Source organism: Athene cunicularia (genome assembly GCF_003259725.1).
Source record: "Athene cunicularia isolate RWA chromosome 3 unlocalized genomic scaffold, athCun1 chr3_part1, whole genome shotgun sequence".
Taxonomy (NCBI): Eukaryota; Metazoa; Chordata; class Aves; order Strigiformes; family Strigidae; genus Athene; species Athene cunicularia.
In genome coordinates, this window is record NW_020799097.1 from 55830627 (window position 1) to 55854043 (window position 23417).

At 36.3% G+C, this 23417-nt stretch overlaps 1 protein-coding gene across 2 annotated transcripts in view; it reads right to left on the minus strand.

The window, feature by feature from the left end:
* The window catches only part of TBC1D32 (TBC1 domain family member 32), an 88267-nt gene that overhangs the window by 16206 nt on the left and 48644 nt on the right, over positions 1-23417 (minus strand). For both annotated transcript variants that reach the window (XM_026845643.1, XM_026845644.1), the window contains 3 exons: positions 23018-23111; positions 13514-13639; positions 3331-3414 (listed from right to left, as the gene is read on the minus strand). In XM_026845643.1, the coding sequence (XP_026701444.1) occupies positions 3331-3414; positions 13514-13639; positions 23018-23111 (304 nt within the window). The remainder of the gene's footprint in view (positions 1-3330; positions 3415-13513; positions 13640-23017; positions 23112-23417) is intronic.

Genomic DNA, 23417 nt, shown 5'->3' on the forward strand with positions numbered 1-23417 from the left:
AACTAATTTGATTTTTCCACATTTGCAAATTTTCTAATAGACTGAAATCCTGAGGGATTCCACAGCAGATGGATGACTGTTATGCTAATTAAAGATACCTACAGGTTTAGAAAGCTGTCATTTTTTTAAGATAATCAATTCCTCATTTCAAGAAACATGATAAACACTGAATATCTATGCATTGTACTGAATCCACTTTCACAAAAACTGCGGCTTCATTAAAACTGAACAACTATTAGAAGCTGATTTCAGTTCCTCAGACTCCAATTTATTCAAGAGAATGGTGGACACACACAATTAAGAAGTACAGTTTAGCTTACTTAGATATGTAGCTAAAAAGATGCATATGGAATATCGTTTACCTTCTAACAACTCATTAGCTTTACCTAACTCAGAAACATGTCTCTTCTGTAACAGCAGTCTTAGGAGTTAGTTTAGATAGCACTTACACATACATATACAGAAAAGATACTGTGAAATAACATGGCATTCAATAATTAATTGTTCTTTGAAAAATTTCAACCCTTCATACACATTAGCAGAAAACCCTGGGACATGTATACAAATGTGATTATTATTATTTAATCAGCAAGAAACCTAATTTTAAGCAAATAAGGTCTGATGAAGATTTGAGCGTGTTTTGTTTGTCCCTTCTGTACAAACATAGGAAGTGCAATCCAGACTTGGGTCCTCAAAGCACATTCCCCACCTTCACAGAAATGCCACACAGTATGACTTATGATGTAAAAAAAGAACCTGAAGTGAATGTAAGTTTAGCTATAAAACTGATTCTTACAATCAAGCCCTTTTACTGTTCCAGAGTGAAATAGATTCAATTTTGGAGCCAGACTTTTGTTTCACTTTCACTCAATCAGCATGAATTTATTTGTTCAAACAAGTTTCCCTGGACATCACTCATTGCTACACGTGTCTGAAAAAGGTGCTATGAAATTTTAGTAACTATTCTTCTATAAAACTTAAAAAAAACCCTTGATGAAATATATGTTGTTTGCCTGAGCAACAGTCTTTCAGGGACTGGAGAACTCTTCACAAAAAGCGTCTGTGCTAATAGTGTCACTGGCAGGGAAAGAAAGCATTAAGACAAACCTACCCTCTACCTACATTTCACATCAGTTTCTTACCACCAGACTACTGACTATCCTTCAGAAGGCTTCTCACTCTCCATTTCCACGCTTGTCTTCATTAAAGCACATGGAATATCAAAAGTATTTGCAAATAAAACTGTTCATCAGTCAACCCTTTACATTTTTGAAGTTTTTATTTGAGAACTAAAAATGAAACTTATACAGAATTAATGTTCAATAGTGCCTGTATAAGACTGAATGAAAAAAATATTCAGAAAATACATAAAGGAGTGTCAAACAGACTGGGTTGGTTTATCATGGAAAGGAAATCTGTCAAGCTCAAGAAAATAAGGAATCAAGACTTCTACCATGTTATCTTTGTTTTGTTTCTGTACCCTTTCTTTGGGATTTTCTGTTCTAAAAAATAAATTTAACATATGCAATTGTCACAGGATTTTCAAACTTGGTATTTCTTCAAAGTTGGCATTAAATTTTAGATAAATAATGTAGTGTTGTTGCTACCTTCACCTAATCAATGGTTAATTATGAAATCACACATCAGTGAAGAAGATGATCCAGGTTCAACCTTCTTGAATGTTTTAAATTCTAGCTTTGAGCAAAAGATTGAGAAGAGTCGACTGAAACTAAATTACTCAGTATCTAAGGGAACAGAGCATGGGCTACTGCTTCCATTCATTACAGTTCTTCCACACTGGATGGAAGAACTTAACTGTTATCATTAAACAACAGGATGCTGTCTTTGCTGGGCAAGACATCCACTTGGAGGTTGCACAGTTAGATGTCTGTTCCTTATCTAGTTAGTTTTTGCCTTATTCAAACCAAGTGGGTTTTCCCATTTTTCTAACAGGAAACATGAAGATAACTTTGAAAATTTAGGTCTGCAGGCTATACTCTTCTCCAGAGAAATGTGAGATAGGCATACCACAAGATGGAAAAGGAAACTATACCTAGGCCTTCCATATCACTGGAGATCATGTGATGCTTTGAACTGCAACCTAAAAAGAGAGAGAGAAGAGCAAGAGGGGCAGTCTAGCCTTCAAATAAATAATTTCTGTCATGAAGACATTATGAGGGCTTTTAAAGGAACCATCAAAATCATCATTTGAATTAACAAGTGACAAAAATATGTAAATAGCAAGTTTTATGAGTCCATGAAAAGACTTGTTGCTAATCACGCCTTTGGAGAGGTTGAAAAGTAAATGACTAATGCAGGACAACAAAAAGCCCTTTATAGATCTTTTAAGGAAAAATAAAATAGTGACAGAAAGAACTGTCACTTCAGCAACTCTCTTCATTAAGCAAAGGGAGAGAGATTCTCAAATACACTTAAGAGTATTCCATTTGCAAGCTTTCAGAAGGTAAAGGCCACTAGATAAAAGAAAGAGATCCTCTAAACTGCTAAAGGGTTTTATGCTTTGAAACTTCAAAGGCAAGTCTAAAGTCTCCAAGGACACTATATTTGCATCCTATGGATGTGAGAATAGAGTATCAGTAGAGATAACAGACTCTCCCCAAAGCAGGCTTGGTTCTCCAGTTAGTGGCAGAATAAATACTCTGAATGACTGAACCACAACCTAAGTGAAAAGTCTTGGACAGATAGTAAAGAATGAAAGGGCATTTTCCAGCAGATATTTACAATGCTTCTAAATATTCTAATTTTTCAAATGCTTCATAATGTTAAAATGTATTACTTTACACTCAGAATAAATTAACTTTATTATTCATCCTTTATTGTTGGCTCTAAGCGCACCTATACAAAACTATTCTAACACTCAGATTACTCTGCCAACAACAGCAGGTTTTAAATACATACCCTTTAATACAATATGAATTGTATACCTTTGGGTTGATTATATATCATGGGGCTTCAGAAGGTGAGCCAGATTGCTTACACCTTCTTAAATGTTTATACCACCAGCTTTGCAAATCATTCTACAATAGGTGTCAACAAATACTTTGAATCATACCCTCACCTGTTCTGCATCTCCACCTTTCCGTCACACAAGCAGAAATGTGAAAGCCCATTCACTAATAGTTATCTGTACTGTTTACTCAAGCACATCATCTTTTGCTCCAAAGTGAGGTATTTCCCACCAGTTAAGTAATTAATTTCTGAGTTGTTAAAAACCATATTAAACAACCCTCAAAATACTACAGATACTTTTTAAATGAAGTAATTTAAATATGAAGAGGCTGCATGGCAATAAATTATTAGGAAACTGACCTTTATAATTTCCTGTGTTGAAATAACAATCTGATTGGCTTTCAGAAAGATGTGACACGAACTTTTCAATTAATTCTGCCAAAACTGCAAAAAATAAAAATCCATTAAAACATTAGAGGCAACGAACAAAATGTGGAACTACATTACTTAACCAAATTACAATATCTGAGAAACTAAAGCTATTTGAATTCCTGCATGTTTATTCATGTTTTTATGGAGGAACAATTCAAAGCATGCATTGTGCTTTTGCATTCCTAACACCATTCCTAACTTAAATTAAATTTTAATAGCTTTACTGAGAATATATTCAGCGTCAATGGAAAGAGAATCACATATTATCTTTATATCCTCCAAGGATTACTTCATAATTTGTTACACGGTTTCAATATGAAATGAAAATTAACTATAATTAAACCACAGTATCTTACCATATTTGTCTGTGTATGTAGACAGGAAATAAAAAAAAAACAAAAAACAAAAACTTACAATCCCCACACACCAGAAAACCAACACCACCCCAAAAATGTGCTAACAAAAGTAAATGAAGTTTTAAGGGCTATTTAAAAACAAACAAACAAACAAAACCCCCACAAACCTACATATAAACTACCTATGCCATCACAAGGAAAAGATTATTCACTTAAAATTAAGCAAAAGGAACATTTCCTTTGGGAAAGTCTGTCTTTTATGATGACCATAATGTTCTTATTCAGTTTTTACTTTGAATCTGCAGATACCGCATTGATGAGTCAGATGCTGACATCTGGTCACTATGTAGGAAATTGTATCTCCCACCTTAACACGACATTAGCCAGGAAGTACACAAGAACTCTCAATGACAAACATTAGCAAAAACTGCTCCCGATTCCTCAGTTCTGCAAGTTTAACACTACTGCAACTGAGCACACTACCACCTTACAGATTTAAAGAAAATACACAAGGAAGCCTTTACACATACTGCACAGAGGAAGCCCATACTGAGATAAGCTATATTAAGAATTTAAGGTAGTAACAATGAACATTTTTTATAAGTAAACACTATCCCAAAACAGCTGTTGTTGTCATGACAAACAGGATTTAAAGAATAGTGATATAACATTATTTTCAAATTAATGCAAAGCAAGGAAGTGTATTTAGAGAGTAACAAGTGCTGGTGCCCATGGGATTCCTTGTTTTAAGTCTGCAGGTTACCATTTCCTTGGCAGCAGCTCAATTTAATAGCACTGAAGCTTCATTCTCTAGTCATCGATTCCTGCACATAACAGCACGCACCCACATTTTAGCAGATATCTATCTGTATGAACACTGTAGCAGCAGAAGGCGCAACAGTCTGTGGTGGAGGTGGCAACGGAGAAAGCTAGAAAACTCTTGAACTAGCCTTGCTGACAGGAAAACTAACACAAGACACTGCAGTGCAAGCTCATTTGTGCGTGAGGAGGAAGATGACAGAACCTCCACCCAATCTGATGCTCATTATGCCAGAAAAATAACGAAGAAAAAGATAAAGACTGTTAACTCTTCTTCCAACCATTTTAAGCTGATATACTGACATTAAATCATGATTTTTTTTTCTTGATTAGTTGTCTAAAAGAGTTACAGAAATGAATTTACATTGAATGAGTCCAGAAAAATTTTTAAAAGGTTGAGTTTTGGTAATAGTAGGTTGATGGGTAGGGCAAAGGGGAACAGGTTTCACAACAACAGCTAAACACAGATTTACAGTTAAGAGTAGCCAGCTCCAACAGTAATAAAATTAATTTTGCATTGCAAAGGACTATTAAATCAAAACAAACAAAAAAAATTACATGTGTAATTTATATTCCTACACATTTTTATGGAGAGAAGAAACTGCTACTTAAACATAAAATAGCTATTTTTAATCATGGTTAATAAACCACATGGGGCTAGAAAAAAGCAATTTATTTTATAGAAGAGTAACAGTTTACTCATTTTGGGAGAATAAATAGAATAAACGATCATCTCACTAATCTTCACTAATATGCTTAGTGGAATTTGGTCCACAAACAACATAACAAATATTGGTGTAAAATGAGAAAAGGTCTGTATCTGGAGCTGTAGATAGCAAAAGCAGAAATTAAAATTTGTAACTAGCTTGAAGTTTACTGTATGCCTATTAGTATTGTGACTACTGAAATATGCCACACTATAATAACAAACAGGAACTACGTTAAAAAAACTAAAATAACATGTAATTCAGAAAACTTAAAACCAAGTCAGAAAACTGTACATTTCTTCCCTTTGTGCTGGAAGGCATCCACATGCTTGACCTAGCAGTCGAATATTTCAGTTCAGTGCTTGAGTTAATGGGAGAAGTGACAGCTCAACTGCTAAGCAATTTTTTTAAACTCAAGCACTAAATTGATTTTCACCTTTTGAAAGTATTTATCTAAGTGCCTATCAGGATCTTTGAAATGTTTTTAATCAAGTTTGAGAGAGGAACACAAACGTAAGAATTTATCAAAACAAATGTTGTTAACACATAAATAAAGGGTTTTCACAGGACATTCCCTCCTCCAAAAGTCCTTGTGAAATTACAAGTAGATATTTTAATTTTTTAATACTAAATCATTTAGCTGCCATTTACACACTCCCTGAAAATCTTTATAAAGGTGGAAACTGACTCAGAGATTTTCATTTAATGGGAAAAGTAGACAAAAGAAATTCAGGAAAGTTCATTGTATAGTACAGCCAGCCTTGTTATAAAAGCCCATGTTCTCATGTAGAGGTTATGTGTAGACATAGAGATTAGTGTTGTAGCCCACCAACTCAGTGAAAATGCTGATTTGCTTAAATTGTGGTAGCTTGGCTGTATTAATAATGAAGTTTTTAAAAGACTGGTCCTTACCTCATGCAAATTTAACCCACACATCCAAAATAAAGAGAATTTCAATTTAGAAATGTCTAATCACATACAAAATAAAAGTTTTTAAATACCCTAAATGATTGCCGTATGCTTATAAAACATCTGAATTCCTGCAGAATTTTTCTCCTTGAACTTGGCTGGGGTGCTCACCAAACCGCTTTTCATCATTTACCAGCAGTCCTGTCTCACCAGGGAGGTCCCGACTGATTGGAAATTGGCCAATGTGACGCCCATCTATAAGAAGGATCGGAAGGATGATCCATGAAATTACAGGCCTGTCAGCTTGGCTTCACTGCCTGGTAAGCTGATGGAGCAGCTCATCCTGAGCACCATCACACAACACATGTGGGACAACCAGATGCTCAGGCCCAGTCAGCATGGGTTTATGAAAGGCAGGTCCTGCCTGACAAACCTGATCTTCTTCTACAACAGGGTGACCTGCTTATTGGATGAGGGAAAGGCTGTGGGTGTTGTCTACCTTGACTTTAGTAAGGCCTTTGACACCATTTCCCACAGAATTCTCCTGGCAAAACTGGCTGCTCGTGGCTTGGATGGGCACATGCTCTGCTGGGAAAAAAAACAGCTGGGTGGCCGGGCCCAAAGAGTTGTGGTGAACGGAGGTAAATCCAGTTGGTGACCGGTCACGAGTGGTGTCCCCCAGGGCTCGGTTTTGGGGCCACTCCTGTTTAACATCTTTATTGATGATCTAGACGAGGGGATCGAGTGCACCCTCAGTCAGTTTGCAGGTGACACCCAGTTGGGTGGGAGTGCTGATCTGCTCAAGGGCAGGGAGGCTCTGCAGAGAGACCTGGACAGGCTGGAGCCATGGGCTGAGGCCAACTGGAGGAGTTTCAATAAGGCCAAATGCCAGGGGCTGCCCTTGGGCCACAGCAACCCCCAGCAGCGCTACAGGCTTGGGGAGGAGTGGCTGGAGAGCTGCCAGTCAGAGAGGGACCTGGGGGGGTGATTGACAGCCGGCTGAACAGGAGCCAGCAGTGTGCCCAGGGGGCCAAGAAGGCCAATGGCATCCTGGCTTGTGTCAGCAATAGCGTGGCCAGCAGGGACAGGGAAGGGATCTCACCCCTGTACTCGGCACTGGTGAGGCCGCCCCTCGATTCCTGTGTTCAGTTTTGGGCCCCTCACTACAAAAAGGACATGGAATGACTCGAGCGTGTCCAGAGAAGGGCAACGGAGCTGGTGCAGGGTCTGGAGCACAGGTCGTACGGGGAGCGGCTGAGGGAACTGGGGGTGTTTAGTCTGGAGGAGGCGAGGGGAGACCTCATCGCCCTTTACAGCTACCTGAAAGGAGGTTGCAGGGAGCTGGGGATGAGTCTCTCTAACCAAGTATCAAGCATCAAGACAAGAGGGAATGACCTCAAATTGTGCCAGGGAAGGTTTAGACTAGATATCAGGAAGTGTTTCTTTACAGAACAAGTTGTTTGATGTTGGAATGGGCTGCCCAGGGAGGTGGTGGAGTCCCCATCTCTGGAGGTTTTTAAGAGCAGGGATGACATAACACTGAGGCATATGGTGTAGTTGGGAACTGTCAATCTTAGGTTAATGGTTGGACTGGATGATCTTCAAGGTCTTTTACAACCTAGACAACTCTGTGATTCTGTGAAAATGTACAAAATGAAGGTAATCAAAATGGCTTCTAAACTACACAAAAACACTGTTTTATAAAAAAATCATGTGATTAAAACTTATAATAGGTAGCCACCATGTGAGGTTATCTAATTCCCACTCTGAAAGTTTTAAGCCAAAAAGGTCAAAAACTGCAAACAGCATCAGATTTTTTAAGATCCTCTAATGTAACTAGTATTACTGGATGATATCCTATACCAAGTCACAGATGCTTCAGAGGAGTTTGGAAGAAAAAAGAAATTTTAAGTCAACAGTAGTCCTGCTTTACTTGTGTTAGAGGTTAAAAACTGAAGAATGAAAGCCTTGAACAGCTGACTTTGTATGGTTAGTGTCAGAAATTTTCAACTCCATCAACCATACTTCAGTTTCATAAATATATGAAAAACACAGTTGGCAATTCCATTCTTAATGGCAACAATATGGAGGACTATTTTTAATTCCTAAGATAACAGGAGAGCCTTTCAATTACTGTACATTGAAATAGCAAAGGAACAACCTGCCTTTTCTTTGAAAAGAAGAAAACAGTAATAAAAATTCCAGCAGTGCTGCCATTAAAGAGGAAGGTCACATTTCTATGAATATACAAGTATCTATTAATGGAAAAAAAACCCAGCCTTTAAAGTCCTAATCAAATGTCATAATCGTCACAGATGCATACACATTCACATGCACTTACACTTCTTACAGGATATTCCTCTGTAAGTTGCTCCAAACTTGTTTGGGGGACAAAAGAAATAAATTTCGATCTGCAGTTGTTCTTCCTGTGTAACACAAAAGACCCACTGTTCCACTCTAATTCTGAAACAAGCCTCCTTGAAAAAATCAAGTAAGGGCATAAAATGGTAAACATCTTTGTATTATTCTAAAAACCTCTTTTCTGAATGCAATGTTTTTAAATTGGTTATACTAAAAAAAAATGATGGCAGACCACAGTTAGAATCTAGATCTAATTGAGTGATCTTCGAGGCAGAAGATTTGGTCCATATTAAAAAGGTCAAATTTAGCTAAGAGAATCTATGTTCTTCTTAGAAAGAAGAAGAGGCTTCTCTGAGGATTAATTGGGAATGGAAATCTAACAGTTATCCTGATCTGTTTGTTTGAAATCACAGCCTAGGGAATTCTCACCTAGTGAACAAAAGAACCTATGGAATACTACTATACAAGACTAAAGTTAGTCAAATCTTCTTTAGCTGGGCCTAATGAAGACTGAAATTTAAATAATTTTCTCCTTAAAAAAAAAGGAACAAACTACTAACCACAGAGTCATATACTGGTTTGAGTTGGAAGGGACCTTTAAATGTCATCTAGCCCAATCCTCCAGCAATAAGCAGGGACACCTTAATCTAGATCAGGTTGCTAAGAGTCCCATCCAACCTGATCTTGAATTGTTTCCAGGGATAGGGCATCTATCTCTCTGGGCAACTTGTTCCAGTGTTTCACCACCCTCCTCGTAAAAAATCTCTTCCTTATATCTAGACTAAACCTATGCTCTTTTAGTTTAAAACCATTACCCCTTGTCCTATCACTATAGGTCCTACCAAAAACTCTGTCTGTTATCCTTCCTGTAGGCCCCCTTTAAGTACTGAAATGCTCCTATAAGGTCTCCTTGGAGCCTTCTATTGTCCAGGCTGAACAACTCAAACTCTCTCAGCCTTTCTTCCCAGGAGAGGTGTTCCAGCCCTCTGATAATTTTCTGGCCCCACTACAGCAGGTCTATGTTTTTCCTGTGTTGTGGTGTCCAGCTCTGGATGCAGTACTACGGGTGGGGCATCACCAGAATGGAGCAGAGAAGGAGAATCACCTCCCTTGACCTGCTAGCCACACTTCTCTTGATTCAGCCCAGGATACGGTTGGCTTTCTGGGCTGCGAGAGCACGTTGCTGGGTCATGTCCAGTTTTCCACCCACCAGTAGTATTTTCAAGCAATTCTCCTCAGGGCTGCTCTCAATCCCTTCACTCCTCAGCCTATATTGATACCAGGGGTTGTCCTGATTCTGGTGTAGGACTCTGTGCTTGGCCTTGTTGAACCTCATGAGGTTCACATAGCTCACTTCTTGAGCTTGTCCAGGTCCCTCTGGATGGCATTCCTTCCCTCAGGTGTGTCAACTGCACCACTTATCTTGGTGTCATCTGCAAACCTGCTAAGGGTGCATTCCATCCACTGTCTATGTCACTGATGAAAATATTAAACAGTACTGGTCCCAATACGTACCCCTAAGGGACACCACTCATCACTGATCTTCATCTGGACATTGAGCCACTGACCACTACCCTCTGGATGTAACCATCTATTCAATTCCTCATCCATCAAACAGTCAAATCCGCCTCACTACAAATTAGAAAGGAGGATGTTGTGGGGGACCATGTCAAAGCCCTTACAGAAGTCCAGATAGATGACATCCATTGCTCTTCCCTTGTCCACTGATGCAGTCATTCCATCATAGAAGGACGCTAGGTTAATCAGACAGGACTTGCCCTTGGTAAAGCCATGCCGGCTGTCTCAAGTCACCTCCCTGTCCTCCATGTGCCTTTGTATAGCTTCTAGGAGGATCTGTTCCATGATCTTTCCAAGCACAGAGGTGAAGTTGACAGATTGGTAGTTCCCACGGTCCTCCTTTCTACCCTTTTTAAAAATGGGTGCGATGTTTCCCTTTTTCCAGTCACCAAGCGCTCCACTTGACTGCCATGACTTTTCAAATATCATGGAGAGTGGCTTGGCAACTACATCAGCCATTCCCTTATGCATCTTGTCAGGTCCCATAAACATGTATGTTCAGATTCCTCAGGTGGTCATGAACCTGATCTTCTCTTACAGTAGGAGGGACTCTGCTCCTTCAGTCCCTGTCTTGTGGTCCATCCACTCAAGAGATGTAGGAAGAGAGATTGCCAGTGAAGACTGAGGCAAAAAAGTAAAAATGTAGTATTTCATTGTCTTTGAATCCAGAAGATCCTTTTCATCAAAAATTAAAGCCCCTAGTATTTTTACTTCTATATACAGGCAGAACGATGACAACTGAGGCACCATCCTTGCTGAAGATTCTGGTAGCTGTAAAGTATACCTTCATATTAGCTACATTTACAATGCCTGATTAGGCTCCTTTGATAAACTGCCAAAGTTAAGCATTTTGTTATCCTTGAATGAAAAAACACACAACCACACACAACAATCATACCCTATTGAAAATATCAATCTTTTTGGTTCTTCATCCTATGGTGAAAGTTCTGCAGTTACTTTCACTTTTTGCAGCAATTACTAAAGGCTGCAGCACACAAACATCACAAGCAATGACATTGCCTCAGAGGATCACAGTATTTTTTGTCAGCATGATTTGACAGAGCTACCTCAGATGATGCAGAGCTCACAAAGCATTAATGGATTCTAGAACACTGTGTTGATCATAACCACTCTGCTTTCATCAACCATTTCACTGTTGAATGTCCGCAGACAGGAAAGAGGTCAGCCTTTCAGTCCTCTGAAATCTGGGAGAGCTTCACATGCTGCAAAAGATTCATAGTAGCACACCTATGTCTCATTAAATAGTTTCACTGAACATGATGTTGTCTGAAACCACACAGCTAGCAGCTATTTTGCTGCTTCTGAAATATCTCCAAACAGATATGCAACAGTTTTGCATCCACGTTAAATACCAGAACCGCACTGAGTTTATAATATTACTATCCTTTTGTAAGGTGTTTCTATGTATTTATTTGGTGTTTGAAAGAGTTCTGTTTCTATTTTCACACTTTCCTTTTTTGCGTGGTTTGTGAAAGCACTTGCAGAAGTCCCTATGAGACTTAACAATTCCACAGATATCTTGCTGACTCCCAGTTCCATCTCGGCTGGAAACACTTATCCAGAAGCAAGCATAATTTTTTGCTTTAGGTTAACAAATCTTAATGACTCTAATTCGTCACTGTAGCTTCTGGTACCTCCAACAAAGTTACAGAAAACAACCTACACAGGTTTTGAGGCTGTGTATGAATAACTACAAAGCACAAAAAGAAAGATTTTTCTTTGTAAGACATTTAAAGACATTACTTTAAATGTATCTTCTGTTTTTTGTAAAAATAAGTTTTTTCAACTAATAATTCCTTTCAGATGCAGAAAGACAGACTAACAATTTTCAACAAAAATGTCATATAATCCAAGAATAGATCAGTCTAGAAAATATGCTGCATTCAAATAAAATTGATTTTACAAAGACTAAATTATTTGTGCTTCACAATATATTATATCAAAAAAACGCCTTACTGAACTACTAGATCAGTCATGCAAGAAAAGTAAACATACAGCTTTGCTAGAAAAATCTAGCATTTGTTTCAATTGCTACTCTTTATTTTTCTTCCACTAGCTGAAGCTCATACAAAATACATTCAGTTGCTTCTGAATGGTTATGAATCTCTACTTGTTCAACTGTTTCACAAAACTCTCTAAATACATGCATTTGTGGAGATGTAAAATATAAGGTATAAGTGCACATATGCGTTATATACAAATACACATGTATTCTGTTTACACACTCATTCTTCCAAATGAGAGATGAAAGCTCTGACTAATTTAAAATCACCTAAGATTACAGACTCAAGCTTGTTTCAAACAAGCAGTAAGAACAGAAAGCTCAGAATTTTGAAACATTTAGTAACTATTGACATTCAATAAATATTATCACATTATACAAATGACAAATTTCCTATTAAATATTTTAATATTAAATCAGCTCCTATATAAATTACTTCCTTAAGGCTTCTGAAACCACCCTGTAACTTTTATAATGCTATATAATTTACCATAAAATTCAGATCTCATGTAAAACACAAATTCTGGGTTAGTTTGATCCCATATAGAAGATACTTCATCTGTCTTCACTGTCAGTTGTATGAATTGCTTACCTAAAGAATTTAAAGTGAAACCTTTGGCATCTGTAAACAAGAAGTTAGACTATGTACTGACCATCTGACCATAATGAGAATTCTTACAGAAATGGAAGCCAGCATTGTCTGAAAACACCTAGCTTCTTTATTGCTCCACAAGTTTATATGCTATTACAAGTGAATTATTATGTCCAATTTCTGATGATTTATGTTATATGGGCAATCACTGGTTTTGCTTTGGCTCATTTGTTGTTTTAACTGATCTATACCAATGCTCTTCCATGATCACACATTTCACTAGAAAATACATATGAAAATGAAGAAAAACCTGAATGAGTGGGTTCTTTGATGTTTAGTATGGCTTAATTCTGAAAATTTGTACTGAAATTGGCCATTAATATGATCTCTCAATCCATCTTAAAGTCATTCACTGATCTCTGAGAAACATCTGTTTTCTCACAGTCTCTCTCTTCCATTTCCACAGCATCTCAACCATAGAACCTTTAGAAATCTGAAACAAAGACTTATATTTGAACCCTCGTTCTGTATCTTTCATTGAAAACAGCGAACACAGAGGGATCATGGCCATAAACAGAGAAAAATAGGACAAGAGGCATAAACCCTGATTTCTCAGGAAAATCCCACTGAAATAGCTTTGAGAATCAATACAAAATTATTGATTACTTGTATAGATAATGTAACCCTCAATGAAACTTTAGAGAACAGTTGCTTACTAGTGGCCTTCCGTTTGCTTGCTTTGTTAAACTCAGGAGGTCATACTCACTTGTTCCACTGATGATATATGGTCTGGCTTTCATGACTTTGCAGAACTGTTTTCTACAAATTTCTGTCCACCCAGTTTGCTTCTCTGGACTTTTTAAGAGTGATAAAAACTTGTCAAGATCTTTATCTAGAAGAAATGAAAAAAATCAGTGTTCTTCTGTGATGATAATCTTGGCTCATTTTTGTTTTCTTTCTTTTAAACTTACTACATAAGTAATAAGCTATCAGTTACAGAGTACCATAGAAACAAGTAGATGCATTCAGAAACTAGAAACATTTCAATGAAGAACAGGAAAGTCAGGCACATCCAAGAGCCCTATCATTGCCTGGTATTTTTGGCAGACCTCATACCTTAGGAAGAAAAGACTAAAAAATATCTCTTATCCTATGACAATTAAACTGGACCAGCAGTCCTAAAGCTGATGACGCTCTACTTTATACAGAACAGAAATATTCATTCTACTTACTGCTGGATTTTTAACATTTAAGACATTACTGAGGCACATTTTATAACTCTTCTCTCCTGAGATGATAAGAACTGGAAAGACATTTTAAAGAATGTAGTTTGGTATTTCCATGTAATTTCACCATGCTGAGAATCTACAATAGAAGACAGGCAAAGATCCTCCACCAAGTATCATTGTTTTAATAATAAAACCGTAAGGTGGCAGCACTATTTTGTAGAACATGAAGTATGATTAGACAGCAATATAACAGTGTTCCATAGAAAATTTCTGCTTCTTTCTGCAAGCAGGTTTCCTTCAGATGCTTCTACTATGGACAGGTATTATGGCATATACATGTATACCTTCAGTTGCTATGCATACCTATCAAGTACATTGTGTGAAAATACACTGGGCTACCCAGGATATGAGAATTCTTGTAATATCTTTGCTGATAATCTCCAGCATTTCACAACTTTAGCATAAAGACTTAAAATAGGGACAAAAGGTTACACTAAAAGTACTCTTTTACTGTCACTGAAATGTCAACTTACAAGTCTTGCATTAATATTTAGAGAAACTTAGAATTTTAAATTGAGTTTTCTGAAAAATCAAGGTGCACCCAACATGGTCCAGGCCAGGGCCACAGGCTCTTTATCAGTGCTGTCAGAGGCTGCAGAAATATAATTCAGGCATTTTCTAACTTGAATACTTGACTTTTTACTGAGGACTATTAAAACACAGTCTTTTCGCACAACTGTTATATATGAGGCACAAATGTATCAGATAACATTTTTCATTATATGTTCAGCATGCTTACAAATTTACAGAACAGTTTACAAAAATAACTTTATGAAAGTTTCCTTTTAAATATAAAAGAAGAGCTTCAAAGATTGCTCCTTACTGTTACTCTTACATTGTTATTAAAGATACATTCTCTTTTTAAAACAGGGAGACATGCATTCAAAATTAAAATGGCCACTGATGCAATGACAAAAGGACAGTAAGTATGTTCTTTTCTCTCTTGGCTAAAAGTGTTTATTTTCCCCTCTATTTTCTACAAAGTTCAAGGAAATTAGACATACTTTATCATTTTTCTGGAATAAAATACCACAGGCTGAGACAGTAAATTTCACAACTATCCCAGTCTCTCAGAGGTTTGAAAACAGAAGATCCATAGTGACAAACAGACCCAGCATGTGTAATCATACATGAAAAACGTTAACCTGGCTTTCAACAATATAATGTCCGTACTTAAAGTCTTAAGAATTTTTTCTTTAAATCAAACATCTTCTGCAAACAAAATGTCTATCTTGGAATTCACACTGAAAAATGAATATTAGCAAGCTATCATCATGCAAAATGACACTGAATAATATATACAAGATAACAATCAAAATAATGCATACATATGCTTTGGTAAATCAAAGAGGAAATAATTTATTCCCATATACAAAATTTACTAAAAAAAATGTTAATATATTGGGAAGGGCCGACTATTCAAATTCTACTTTTTCTGAAGGCAGAACAAATTTCAAGTTCAAATGCCAAGTCATCTCAAAGTAATTTTATGTAAGATAAAACTGAACAAACTCTAACAGAAAATACTGACCGCTACAATATTGAAACAATCAGTTAGTCTGCCTCTCCTCATGCAACTTGGTTCCCAGACTACTTGATGCTGCTATGAAATATTTTCTGGTCAACTTGAAGGGAAGAATAAAGGTGGTATCTGTAATAAGGTAAATGCACATGCACTCACTCCAGCTGTGAGCAATCCCTTCGTGGTGGGACCATTAAGTTCCCATCATTACAAAAGGATCATAGCCTACACTACTACTATTACTCACTAAGGTGATGAAGGTTCTTCATATCTTGCAAGCTCTCCTTTGTTCTGTTTCTACATTTTGGACAATACATAAATGAATTCTGTTATGAAAGGTGACTTCTGATTAAAAATCCAACAATTCTTTGAGCCGGTCTATGGTTATTTAGAGTATTTGCGGTTACTGTTAGATCTTTATAGTTTTTCAGTTTTCTAATAAAACCTGTTTCCACAAAATGCTATTTTCAAATTATCTTATTCTTTTAAGATTAGAATATTTTCAACAGAATTACAGTATTGCATATAATTTAAGTTGATCTAAAGACCTTAATGATTTATAATGAGTAAATTTTCTCCTTGCCATTGGAACTTACTGTACAATACATAGTATTTCAAAAGAAGCTTATTATAGTAATTTAATTATTATCATTATTATTCCAAATTAATTAACTTGAAATTCCTCTGTTATCCTCAAATAATTAAATCCTCAGTTAGCATCATTCCAAGTAACATGCACTGATGCTTAGAACAGCTTACATAAGTATGAAAATTTAATGTGAAGAAGGATTTATTCTTACAATACTATCAGTAGGATTTCTAGTTCTTTCTCTGCCCTTTTCTGCTATTTCTACAATGGGGAAAGATTGAAGAAAATCTTAGAACTGCAAAGCAACACTCCTCTACAAGTTAAATAGTTACTTCACTTCTTAAAGGACTGTAGTAATTCAGTCTGGCAGGTGAGGATCAGACTACAAGCTAAGGTTTAATCAGTCAATTTACCAAACTGAGACCAGGGTGAAACTTTGATTCCTCTTAAGGAAATAAAACTACTAAAAAAAAAAGTCCCCCAATAATTTCAAGAAAGCAGGATTTCAAGATCATTGCCCATCCATCTCTGTTTGCCTCCTTCTGGCTCCTTGATCTGACCCCTATTTTTCTTTGCACAGTTTGTCTCTCTAATATTCTTCCTCTCCTGCAGGTTTTACAAAATTAAATCTTTATTTTGTGATTGCTGAAATGCGCACATGCTGATAGCTAGCAGCACCAATGCATCCAAGACTGTACCGTTTAAACAAGTAATCTTTTACAATGTTAAATTATGCTCCAGCAATAGGATAAGGAAATAAAGATTGCAGTATTACACTTTTTTTTCTGAAATTTTGCTAAAGACCATAGACCACCATATTTGCCTTAAGGTTCCTCTGGAAAGGTAGTATATTTATAAAAAAGAAACAAGTAACTTCCAATATGTACCAAATATAACTAAAGCATATAGTGTTCTGTCATCAGAATAGTGACAGGCAAGGAACCTAATGAAGACATTTTTATATAACTAGTGGATTTCTCCCCCCGTCAAAGAGAATACAAGATTTAGGATCCTCAGAGAGCATACAGGAATGTTCAAACTCAAATGACAGAGAAACAAACTTAGATCCATGCAACCAAGATACTGTAACATAACCATGTATTTAATACATCCATTACATACTGTAACTGGTATCATATTGTGGCAACTTACAGAATCTTATTTTCTTCCAGCTAAATCACTTGCTCTTCTTAACAGTTTCTCATTAAACATGGACTACCCCTTCCTCCAGCAGCATAACACAGTACAAACAAAAATAAAACCATGAACCTTGGAGATTTTTTTGAATGAAAATTGCTTCCAAAAAACTCACAATACCAAACAAATGCCAGCTCACTTTCACAAGTTAGTAGGCAACCGTAACTTGCCCAACAGTATTGCCACGTAGCTGGAACTCCAACCACCACACAGTCCTGGGCTAAGCATCTTGCTTGTTACTGAGGGTGGGCTTTTACACTGTTGCTAGAGGTGTTCTAAAAACAAGCCAATGCCAAAAGAGAGAAGTCCTGTTCTTCTTCCTTCTCTTTTCTGGTACATCACTAAATGAGTTAATTAATTATCCAACATTAATGAATTGATTTTTTTTCTTTTTTTTCCCCTGGAAGAAATACCAGAACTGCTGAAAGGGATGAAGTACAGAAGGTAAGGGAACAAAGGAAGGAAAAATAAAAAACAAGAATAGAAAAGAAAAAGTGAGGAAGGAAATGAGTAAGACTTTCCTCTTTGAATGATAGTGAACTTTTAAATATCCTCAACCCTAACTGTGTGACTGAAGAGAAGCTTGTGTCAATTTAATTAATCTGCTGCAGTCCTGCCTTCTTCCTTATACGTGGTTATACTCTGCCATCTCACCCCTTTCTTTGTGCTAGCACTGGTTGCTCTGTGTATCCTTATTCAAAAAAAAAAACCCAACAACCCACGTTTACTAGTTTATGAAGCTGTGGAACTGCACTATAAATAACCTAGTTACCTGCATGTATGAAATCTGAACCACCACACCATACCTTTCTGTAAATTTAAACTGATGTCATTCCATAAAAGATGCTGCTTTATAATTCTTCAAATGATTCTTCAGATAGCTTTTGTGTCTAAAGTGGGTAAGACCTAGGAAAATTCATAAATGTTTTAGAAAACATTAGAAATGCCACAAAACCTTTCTCATCTGATTGTGTTCTGTGACAAAAGTGTTTTTCTGTGACTAAAAAAACTATGATCTGTAAATCCATGTGTATCTTATCCAAAATCTAAATTTAGAGATAATGAATTACCTGACTATATTATATTTGACTACTACATAAAAACAAATCCATACAAGGATATATATTTTAGGAAAGTTCATGTACATTTCTTATTGACCTATCAAATTACTTCTCTTTCATCTTTCATTAACTGAGAGGACTTTTTAAAGAGTGAAAACCAACAGGCTCATACTTTAATAATGAGCCAAATATAAAAAGGAGGACAAGTCAAAGAAGTGCAGGTGATAAAGACATTTTATGTTAAATCATAAGGGATTAATAAGAAAGCTAATATAGCTTGTACTTTGATAGAAAGTTTAAAAAACAATTTTAAAAAGAGAGATGGCTAGTTTCCAGTAGATATCAAAACAAATATGGCTGAAAAGAAATCAGATTAAACAAACAAAACAGAAACATAGCAGCATGTCCCCATTCAAGTTAAGAGTATAAGACAAAGAACTCAGAGAACAGTGGCTGAGATAAAACATCAAAAGAAGATTTTTGGCAGCAATTCTGGACTGTACAAGTCAGGAAGAGAGTAAGATTAATGAATGATGGGGTGCCTACATATATGGAAATGCTGAGCAGTGAATGCATCATTGCAGGACAATTATGGACACTATTCTTTAGTCACACTCACCTCAACTGTCATAATTACAGAGCTAGAAGAAGAAAAGCAAAACAGATCTTCTGTGCAAAGAGAAGAGTGAATATTACAGTTAATACAGTTCAACTTTCAAGAACCTACAGTGTAGTTAATATTACAAATAGTAATAATAAAAAAATCATTCTTTTTAATAGCTGTATCCTGAATAAGAAAAGACTTGTCATGGTTTAACCACAGCCAGCAACTAAGCACCATGCAGCCACTCACTCACTCCTGTACACCTGCTTGCTGGCAGAGCATGGGAAACTGAAAAGCCCTTAATTTAGGATATGCACTGATCAGCAGCAACTAAAATATCAGTGTGTTATCTGCATTATTCTCACACTAAATCCAAAACACACAACTGTACCAGCTACTAGGAAGAAAATTAACTCTATCCCATTCAAAACCAGGACAGGACTATATCACTCTGAAAACCAGTTGCTAGTTTTTCCTCAAATTATCTTACTGAAATAATAATTGCACAATTAAGACAAAAGAAAAGCAACAGGGTATCTTGATGCAGCGTAAACAGGTGGAAGTGGCACAACTAATTTCCACATGTAAATAATAATCCGCATAAATTATTTGAAGCTTCACTATAAATTACCTTTGAGAGAAGTGAACCATTAATATATTGCTATCCAATAGTTCTCCAACTCTCAATACTGGCTGAAATAATTAATACATATTAATACACAATCAAGCAAATTTATTTTTCCATATATCCTTTCCTACTAATACATATACCATATGGTCAAATGCTTAACATCTGCAAAACCAGGGAAGATACTTGTAAAGAGTGATCTACTGCAGATTTTCCTCAAATACAAATATACTTTTTGGGTGAGTCTACATGTACAAAGTGTCATCATGAAATGAAGGAATTACTTCACTACTCCAGCGTAGTTAATAATTTTACCAGTGTAAATTACAATACCTTAATTTTCAATCCAGTGAGGCAAAATATCCGGTTGCCAGTGTCTGTGAGCACTACATGAGCACAGAATAATAGCAAGAGTGTTAAAAAAGTTCTCTAGGATTCAGCATTCAAGACTCGGTGCTGGAAAATACATGTTCCAGACCCTCTGCAGAGTTAGCACTGCTCTGGTTTTTCTTAGAGCTAATTTAGTCCTCCCTTTCTCCCCACAGCTGAACAACCAAAAAGGTGCCAGGGCTGCATGCTTGCCAGTGTCCTTCAAAAGAATTTAGAGAGAAGGAAAAAAAACCCCACACCACTTGGGTTTTCTTCATAGAAAACTCAGATTGAATAAATCTTTTCCAGTGACCACCCCTCACATGCTACTTTCAGTTTCATCTATGGTTTCCATTAGACTGGATACAGTCACAGGCTACATGAAGTCTAGGGATGTGGAAATGAAGCTTCCTGTTCCCTGACCTCAGTAGTACATAATCTTTTCAGCAAGCAACAGCCACAGTAGTTCCAAAATATTCAGTGAGTAATTTCAGCTTGCACTCAGAAAGGCAATTTCCATTAGCTGAGACACACCCCTGGGAAACAAAGGTTCTGTTATTGCATCTATCCTTCAGTTCCACTTGAAGGGAAGGTCAGAAGAGAAACATGTTCAGAGACAGCAATATCATATCTGAGCACACATTTGTAACCTCTTCTTTTTCCCCTTCCCCACAGCCATCTCCAATATCTGTTCTCTAGATATATTCTATCCTTCTATTTCTATTATATCCTTCTATTCTATCCTATCTATTCTTCGATTCTTGGTGAAATACAACAAACCAGTCATGCAATCCCCCTCACACGATGTACCAGTGTTTGCACAGCTACAGAACTCTTGCCATTAAGAAGTCTTTATGAACATTATTCATCTTCTTTCAGAGAAGCACAATCAAAATTAACAAGTAGTCTGTCTAAACTGGTTTTAAAATCTCTGAACAAGTTGTGTAAGTAACATGCAACATGAATTCTGAATATTCACAACATCAAAGAAATTGTTCTTAATACCTCTAATGATGATTTCATGACTTCCAGATGTATCCTACTAGAAGTTTTTTTATTAACCTGTAACAAATCTTTACTGTCAAGTAAGCCAACTACTCCTTTTTCTGCACAGGGACATAGAAAACAATCAATCTGCCCTCCTTATAACTGCTTTTAACATACTAAAAGACTTGCATGACCTCTGTCTTTTCAGCATCAGCTAGTTCCAATTATTTCAATCTATACTCACATATCTCACTTCAAAGTCACAATCTGTAGCTGTGGTCTAGAATCCCTCAAACGTATCTATTTTCCTTAGAATGCAGTGCCTGTGCTAGAGGTACTCCAGCCCAGGGCTCACCACTTTCAACTGACAAAGATCTTCTGTCTTGCATAAATATAACTCACAGATCTTTCTCATTATCATATTTTTAACCTTGCCTGTGAAGGAGCACTCTTATCACTGCCATACTGTAGTATTGTAGAATACAGTTCAGACATTCCCCATCTTCTACCCATGCTCTTGACTTCTTTTTTTCCAAGCACTAGAAATAGCAATTAACATATTTTATTCTTTTCATTTTTGATCTATTTATTCTGATACTTTCTTTCAAAATAACTTACACATCCTGAAAGCTTCAGTCTGACAAATCAGATATTTGGTTTGGTGGAAGAATCAATTTTATTTATTTTTTTTTCATGAGAACTGAAATAGAATACTTTCAATGTTTTGTTTTCCTTTTTTTTTTTTTTTAACAGCAAGCAAAGTATTTGGTTCATTATGAAACAAAATGTTCTGGTCATTTTTCAGTTATATAGTCTTTTAGTTCAGTTACCTTTACTATCAAAAATTACATTTAAAAATAAAATATTTCAATACATCAAACACATTTGCAAACCTTTGAAACTTCATTTCAGCAAACTAACTTAGTCAAAAAGTTTTACTCAAGCTTTCCTAGCTGGCTGTCATCCACAAAAGTAGTGACAACTATACTCTCTATTCTATTACCCCACGGGTTAATGATGAGTAACAGAACTGCCATGAACAAGAGAACAGAGAGGTTCTGTGGGATACAATAAAACATGCTTTTCCGGTCCAAGAGCAATACTACCAGACATATTTAAAACAACTGGGCACCCACTTTATGGTGATTTGATTGTTTTCTGAAAATTGCCTTGGGAAGCCTAGAACAGTATTATTAAAGATATAGAAAACTCCCTTCTTTTGTAACTCTATGGTCTTTCCTCTTGTCAGAGAAGGGAATCACTTTGTCTACAATTTTTTCTATATATTTATAAACAGACTATTTTATATTCTACAGTTAATGTAGAATTTATATCACTTTTGAAAATCTGTGTCTGCCAAGGTAATTCACAAATAATTCCTAATAAGTACATTTCAAGGATACAGTAAACATGAACAAATACAAAGAATTATTTATTTACTATAAACCATTCATCAAATTCTTTTGCATTGTCTATGCAAATTAAAACCTTAAAACAGTTTCTCTGTATGAATTAAACTGCTTTGCCTAGATAGTTCTTCAAAGGATTCTTCAGTCTGCCCACATTCCAAATTGATGTTCAATGTGGAAACCAACTATCCTAAACGCTGTCTATTTCACACACCACCAAGCTTTGTAAACACAGGGATCTGAATCATGAAAATAGTGTACAAAAAAATTGTAGCTTAACCATACTGTCTTGCTTCAGTTACTAGAGAGATGATATAAATGTATCTCATGAGTCACCCACCTGAGACGAGCCAAAAGGTTAATCTTGAAGTTTGCATAAGAATTAGATTACTAAACGGAGCTTTGCAGATTGACAGTTGCACAAAGCCAGACAAGCAAAACCAAACCAATTTATTTAGCTACAAACGCAGCCAACAATAAAAAAATCCCCTTAAATACTTATGAGATTATAATCCAGGGCATGGAAGGGCGGGGCATCGCGGGGCGGAAAAAAAATTTTTAAATTGACAGAAATGCCTGTTTGATGTCTACACTGCTTGCATGCTTTGTATGTACCTTGTCTAAATTCAGCTTTCCTCGGAATTTCTGCAAGATAGCACTTTGGCAAAGGGAATGATGAAAACATTGGCCAAGGATATGGATCACTGCCCTAGAAACAGGACCAGAAAGAAATTAATTTATTAGAAGAATTAGTAGCATTTGCTTGATTAACACACAGGTAAAGTTTCCAGAATTATTGCCTATGAACAAAAAATTATGTTTGATACTACAATTTGCAATGAGATATTCAATAACGAAAAGAAAAAAAAAAGGTAAAGAATACAAAAATAAAAAAAACATTTGAGCCAGATTTTTTTCTGGTATATACCACTGACAGTTTTGATTTTACAGTTCTTTTTATGAAACAAAAAGGAAATTGCAGTTTTCATAAAAATAAAAAAAAAACCACAAAACT